General features: G+C 49.3%; 1 protein-coding gene across 1 annotated transcript; it reads right to left on the bottom strand.

Annotated features, from left to right (window-relative positions):
- Positions 1-667: 667 nt before the first annotated feature.
- sall3b (spalt-like transcription factor 3b) lies at positions 668-6,859 on the bottom strand. Its single transcript, XM_049750092.2, has 3 exons — positions 5,659-6,859; positions 1,247-3,816; positions 668-1,167 (listed from the first exon to the last, which is right to left on the bottom strand). Exons 1-3 carry the CDS (start codon positions 6,119-6,121, stop codon positions 793-795), a joined length of 3,408 nt encoding a protein of 1,135 aa, XP_049606049.1. The 5' UTR covers positions 6,122-6,859; the 3' UTR covers positions 668-792.

Genomic DNA, 6,859 nt, shown 5'->3' with positions numbered 1-6,859 from the left:
TGGATTTCAAGACATATTTCTCTTTTCTCTCTAAGATGTTACAATTGAGGGTGAAATGGTAATGAAATTAAGATCAGAATAATAATAAAAATAATAATTCATTTGGGTGGATTTGGGGATATTGGTAGATTAGAGGAACAAAATGATTGTTAAAATCTCTGAGGTTTGTGAAGGCAACACAACTACAAATAATTATTGAGCTATGTTAATCAGTCTGTAATATCTTTTTTCAAATCAGTTTTTGCAATTGTATTTCCAGTCATATTTATCTGTCACCTGATGGTCTATCAAGAGAAGGTTGAGGTCATTCTTATTCTACATTTTATTCGGCCTGTCAATTTTCAATTTTCCCACAAGAACACAGAAATCCGATCATTGAGATTTTGTTTTGCTTTTGAACGTGTTGGCGGTATTGGTGAGCATATGTTGTGCTTTGCACCAGCTAGCAGCATTGGGCTGCTATCCAAACTAAGAGCGCAGACTTTTTGCATTATTGATTCAAACAACATTCAATATGTTCCCTTCTTTCCAAGCAGCTCTAAGCACGGAGTGTGAAGTTTCTCATGCACTTTAAATCAAAGCAAAACAAGAAAACAATGTTCAGTGGATAAATATGACTTCACACTTTGGAGAACTGTGTGAGCAGCAGAGAACAGGTACAAAGAAATACTTTGAAAATGAATTTATGTACAGTATATGCTCTCATACATATCAAGCTGCAAAAAAACAGGAATTCACTGTAAAAGGAAACCAGCTGGTTCACAAATACTTTAATGTCCATTATAGATTGTATCAATTGATTCCGATTTCTTTACTGTCATCGATCAGCATAGAAAAGTGTCTGTTGCTCGCCAGTTCCACGCCGCTCTTGGCCAGGCTCGAAATGGGCGTGGCCATACTGTTCGCTCTGTCCATGCCGGCGGCCATCGGGCGCAGCGGCGTCACGCCTCGGTTTTGAATCACCGAGATCTCATTGTTCTTCAGGGCCAGGCCGTTGGTGATGGCGCTGGCGTAGCGGCTCCAGAAGCCGGCGTCCACGTGCATGGCTCGAGCGGCCAGGTCGAACTTGACGCCCTCTGAACCCAGCAGGGCCATGGGGTTGTCCACTGACAGACGTCGGCCCCTCCTGGCCGGCGCGTTGTTCCACATGTGCGTTCCCATGTGAACCTGTCGAGGAACGACAAAAACGACGGACGTCAGAAGACGACGCATGCTAATTTCAAAGTTAGCTTTTGTTCAGCCCTACCTTCAGATTGCCCTTGGTGGTGAAGGCTCGGCCGCAGACGGAGCAGACGAAAGGCTTCTCGCCGGTGTGCGTGCGCTCGTGGATCTGCAGGGCGCTGGCCGAAGAGAAGTTCTTCCCGCAGGCGCTGCAGTTGTGCTGCTTGGGCGCCCGACGAGGAGGCGCCGGTCCCAGCAGGGCGGCTATCCCCGAGCTGGTGACTGTCGGGTAAATGGCTGACATGTTGATGCCCAACATCTGGTGCGGTTCTGTGTAACCGTTCCCCTCCGACTTTATTGATCTGGTTGAGCCGCTGGTCAGCAGGTGCGTGACACCTTGAGTTCCCAACTCGCCTTGGTAGTCGGTACTTTGTGCAGGGGATAAAGGCGGTGTTGCAGGGGGGCTGGTGGTTCCCAGATTTTCCATTCCTTTCTCAGTGAAAGAACATTCAATCTGAATCTGGTCATCATAACCATTGGAGGAGCTGAGCTTCATCGTGGCGTCAATCAGATGGCTCTCTGGCGAAGATTTCGGAGGACTGATTACATTTTCAAGCTCCTGTATTTCCTCTGCGTCATCTCCCTCCACAAGGTCATTGCTCCCGGGACTGTCCGAGCTCTTCTCGTCCTCTCCCTCCATCTCCCGAACCCCGTCCAGCAGAGCGGAGTCGGGGAGCCGCCCCACCATGTGCATCCGGATGTGTTGTTGGAGGATCACGGCGTTGGTGAACCTCTTCTGGCAAATGGGACAGGAGTGTAGCACCTGTAGCGGCGGGTTCTCCCTGTGAAGGCCCAAGTGGGTCTTGAGGTTGCCCCGAGTGGTGAAGGCCCGACCACACACCTTACACTTGAAGGGCCTTTCGCCCGTATGAATTCGGTAGTGCATCTTGAGTGCGCTGGGGCAGCTGAGGACTCGCTTGCACAGGACGCACTGGTTGGCGTCGCTGATCTTTTTGTCGATGTTCTCCACCAGCTGCTGCAGCTTTGAGGTTTCCGAGGTTTGCATAGACTCCAGGAGAGCGCCGGGGGAAAAGTCTTCCGGCGAGGGCGAGCTGGAGGCAGGAGACACCGATGCCGCAGGTTCTGGCGTTGTCGCTAAAGATGCGTTGTTGCTTTCCTGGGTGACTTGCAGGATCTGCATGCAGCTTTGTGGAAGGTGCACCTCCTCTGTTTTGATGCCGCTGGAAGCTTCCATCTCCTGGTTGAACTGTCCAGTATCTGAAACCGGAGACAATCTCGGACTCGGCAGCACGTGCTCACCAGAAAGCGGCTGGTACGAGGATTGAACAGATGGCGCAACACTTGAAGGCTCACCGGAGCCTCCCACGCCGGTTCGAGCCACGGAAGCCGACAAGGTCGTTAAGACAGGCTTGCTATCCAGCCACGAAGAGACTGCTTTCTCTGGCGGCACGCTCATCCCGTAGGGAATCCCAGAGCTGGTTGGCACGTTGTCCAGATACTCTGGCACGGGGTACGGGTTCATCTGGACTTGAGGATACTTGTCTTTGTGCCTCTGGAAGTGCACTTTCAAGTTGCCCTTAGTGGAGAAGCGATTGCCGCAGATGTTGCATTTGAAGGGTCGCTCTCCAGTGTGCGAGCGCAGGTGGATCTGCAGGGCGCTGTCGCTGCCAAACACTTTGGCGCAGAAGCGGCATTTATGCTTGAAGAAGGGCTCCTCAGGGCCGGGTTTGCTTTCAAACGACGGTGACGAAGCGCTGGGTGGCTTGGCCTTCCGCTGCTTCAACATGGCCACCAGGGGGTCCAGCGCGTTTGCCGTGGCGGCCATGCCGGCTAACGGGTTGGGGAAGATGACGCCGCTGGGCGGGCTGTGGGGCAGGAAGGCGACGCCGAGAGGATTCGCGGAACCGACGTATGGGGGCATTAATGCGGAGACGCCGCCGCAACTTGAGAGGGATGGAGTCGAGTTTTCCGAGGAGGACGCGGAAATACACTCTCTTGATTGCGAGGGGATCTTTTGTGATTTTTCAGACACAGCTGACAACGAAACGGAAGCTTGGCCGTCAAGCGCGTTTCCTGATAACGGCGGGACGGACGCCGGGTTTGAATCCTCCTGCTTGTTGATGGTGGCCACCTGGCTGCAGATCTGCTCGATCAGGTGCAGCTGGTGGACCTGTTGCCGTTGCAAAGCCAACAAGTGCTCCAGGATGAGCGGGATGGCGGCTGAGCCCGACTGGCTGCCCGCCCCTTGAGAGAACTGGGCCACGGCCACCCTGGTGCTGTGCAGGATTTCCAGGGTCACGTTGGTGCTCGGCAGAGCCTGCCGGGTCTCGACGGAATCTACCAGAGTAGGGCTGGTGGAGTATTTCTCCACCGGCTTGAGTTCTACCTCCATCGCCTCGTCCAGACTGTCACAGTCGGTCAGCGAGTCCACGCTGGGGACCGGCGAAGGTTCCGCGGGGGATTCGCTGGCGCCGCCCCTCACCGTCAACACCTCCGCGCAGGATTTCCGATGCTCACTCAGCTCGTTCCAAGTGAAGAACTCGGCGCAGCATTGATGGCACACGTGCGTGTCCTCGCCGCTGGGGGAACGGCCCGTCCCGCTTGGGTCCTCTCGTTCCACGTCTTCAGCGGAGTCTGGCAGAAAGATGAATGCCACGGGATAAATATTTGTCACACTGTGTTGCGTGGAGAACCGCAGGAATTTGGACCTCGTTTGGAGCGTATGGCAAAACATTTCTATTCAAAAACGTTTTGGATCCTTTTCCGTCAATCCTGATTAAACATTCACATGTTGGGGGTCTTCAGTCACTTTAACACCAAATGTTTCACACACACTCTCGTCCTCAGATGTTAATAATCTGCCGGAAAAATCAATCGGGTTCAATAAAGTTATCTGACCTCCCCGTTGTGCATCGAGACAGATAATCAACATCCATATGTGCCATTGATTTGGCCTTGTGTTTATTTAATGGAAAAACAGGAAACGAGAGGCCTTTTTGGATTTGAGTTTGAATAACAATCGCTTTGTTCGCGACATTGAATAAAAAGCTATGAGACGAGGACTTTACATTCAATCTGTTCAGGCTTCGCGCCATTAGAGAAACAGGCGGCTCGAGAAAAAGAGAAAAAAAATGAAAGCAGATGGAAAGCGTCGACTTGACAAAACTCTTTTCTGCAGCCAGGAAATTAATACAACTCAATCCAAAATTGTGGATCTCAATTTAATACATTACCTTGAATTTGATCAAACAATTGGGCCCAATTGTCACAAGTCGAGTCGATAAAGACAATTTGTCTGCCTCGGGAAATGTTTTTTAAAAAAAAAAACTATCCACTTTTGACAATCCAAGTGTGCAATTAGCGGCGAGTGAAGGCGATCCATGCCAAAATAGGGTCCTGTCAGAGGTAAACAATCAGCAGCTCACCAACTGGGTGGTCTCGGCAAAAAAAAAAAAAAAAAAAGGCGCGTTTCCAGGCTCACTTCACTTCCAGAGAAAACAAAAACGAGGTGTTTTCATTTTATTTCCATCTTTGAAATATTTGTCCAACTATAATCCAAGGCGTGCGTGTATGCCGAGGGCTGTAATTCACTCCGTATAATAAGCCGAGCAAGGCGGCAGATTTACAACCGTTCCTGACTCTGTGGTTTTAGAAGAGGGAGGGGACAGAGTCGCCTCTCGACCTTTCAACCTCCCATGTACTAAATGCATTATGATGCGGACACGAGCGGGGCTGACTGAGGTCGGCAAAGGTCAGGACCCCCATCAATGATGGACGGCCGCTGGTTAAGAAACTGCACCGACCAACTTAATATTCGTTAAATGGATCTTATTGCAGCAATTAGAAGTAATTTACATTACATTACAATCAAAACAGTGCTTTTTATTTATTGTTAATTCAATCCCGGCAGCATGAGAAGGATCGAATAACATCTGCTCGCCCCGTAAATGAATTGAATTATACGGCATAGATGATGACGAGAGATAACATAGACGGGCAGATCTGCTTACGCATAAAAGTAATTCGGAAAGAGGATAATAAAACACAAACTTGATGCGGAGTTTGGAAAAAATAATCGGTGAGAATACAATTAAGCATGTCAATATAATAGTTCGTATTTGATTAAATAATTAAATAAAATAAAAAAGTTTAAATGCTAAGAACCAAACATTCTGCTAAATCATAATTTAGCATGAAACTTGTAGACAGAGGTTTTATTTATTTTTAATAGTTATTTTGCTAACTTCAGTGCAAGTGTTTGTACATTTTAGCATAGACATTTGTTTTTAAAAACTAATTCAATCAAAAGTCACTTTTCAAACCTGATATATAAAGCGCTTAAAATTTAAATAATCAGCAAATAAGAAAACTACAAATTAGGTAGCAATGTGAACTTTAATGTTCAACTTGTTTTAAGTGGTGCAGAAGAATTGTAATTCCGTTGCGCGCAACTTCCATGCACGGGAGCGAACGTACCGTCATGACGGAGGAGGCGGAAGCCGCTCCGGGGCTCGTCGCGTCCGGCCCGAAGATGCTGCGGCTTGGCTTGCTTGCGCCGGGACATGTCGCCGTGTGCACGCAGCGCACCGCCGCCTGGCCCGCCGTCGTCGGCTCGCAGCGACTGGCAGCCGCCAAGTGCAAGCGGGCTGCTTGAAATGAGCGCACACGGAGCCTGCGCTGTGGACGCAAACCGGTGGCGATTGCGCATGTCAGCCTGATGATGGAAGGATGATAGAAAAAGGGGGTGGGGGGTTCGTGCTTTTAGGACCCTCGCTCGCGGGGGGGCTTTTCGCACGTATGGAAATGAAGGATGACGATCAACAACTTCCCTTTTGGAGGGCGATAAGCTGCTTTTACGCGCAACTTGGAGGGCCGGGATGGTCGTCAAACTTTGGCGCAAGAGAGACGTCCTCCATGCGGTGATGAGCTGGAGGTGCATGGACCTCCCACATCTTCAGCGGCACAAAACACACACTACAAATCATATTACACTATTTACATTGTAGTTTTTTAATCACTCATGTATTTTGAGAAAAAGCTTCGTTTTCTCGGCATGCTATGACGTCACGGAATTGCAAGCGGAGTGAAAAGCACTCGTTCCCACAAACAAAGCTGTAATCCTCCTTTTCAATCTGCATTGTGCCTCACCTTGTAAACAAGATGGACTTTGGCGAGGGGTTTCGGTCTAGAATCGGTTCGTTGATAATTGCAAGTACTTCACACCAGCGGGGCCGCTATATTGATCGCCGCGTCTTCTGTCGCGCTGCTCCGGGGAGATAAGAGGGGACCTTCGACGCTCCTCTGAATATCATCTCTTCGGGAAACTATCAAGTTTGCTTATGATGAATGGCCGAGCCGCGCCGTGTCGAGCCGCTTATCGGGATCCTTGATTTGATATTGATTTTGGCTAATCGGACCCGGCCGCAATTTGACCGTGATCTCCTCACGCCATTTCGACGGTTAGCTCAAGTATTTCATGTTATTTAAACATACTAGCACAACATTCCAAAGAAATGTTTGTGGCCTGATAGCACAATCAATGCGGCCCATTTGGATTTGAATTGCAAAAAAAGCCGTAAAATGTGACGTCACACGTCCGATCATGGTTTACTTCCGGCTCCTTTGTTACATCTTTTTTTAGGATGTTTTACAAAATGGCAATGAGCCAAAACAAAGC

Source organism: Syngnathus scovelli, chromosome 19 (assembly GCF_024217435.2).
Source record: "Syngnathus scovelli strain Florida chromosome 19, RoL_Ssco_1.2, whole genome shotgun sequence".
NCBI classification, from domain to species: Eukaryota; Metazoa; Chordata; class Actinopteri; order Syngnathiformes; family Syngnathidae; genus Syngnathus; species Syngnathus scovelli.
Note: the sequence above shows the minus strand (reverse complement) of the source record. Positions and strands in the feature narration are given on the sequence as shown.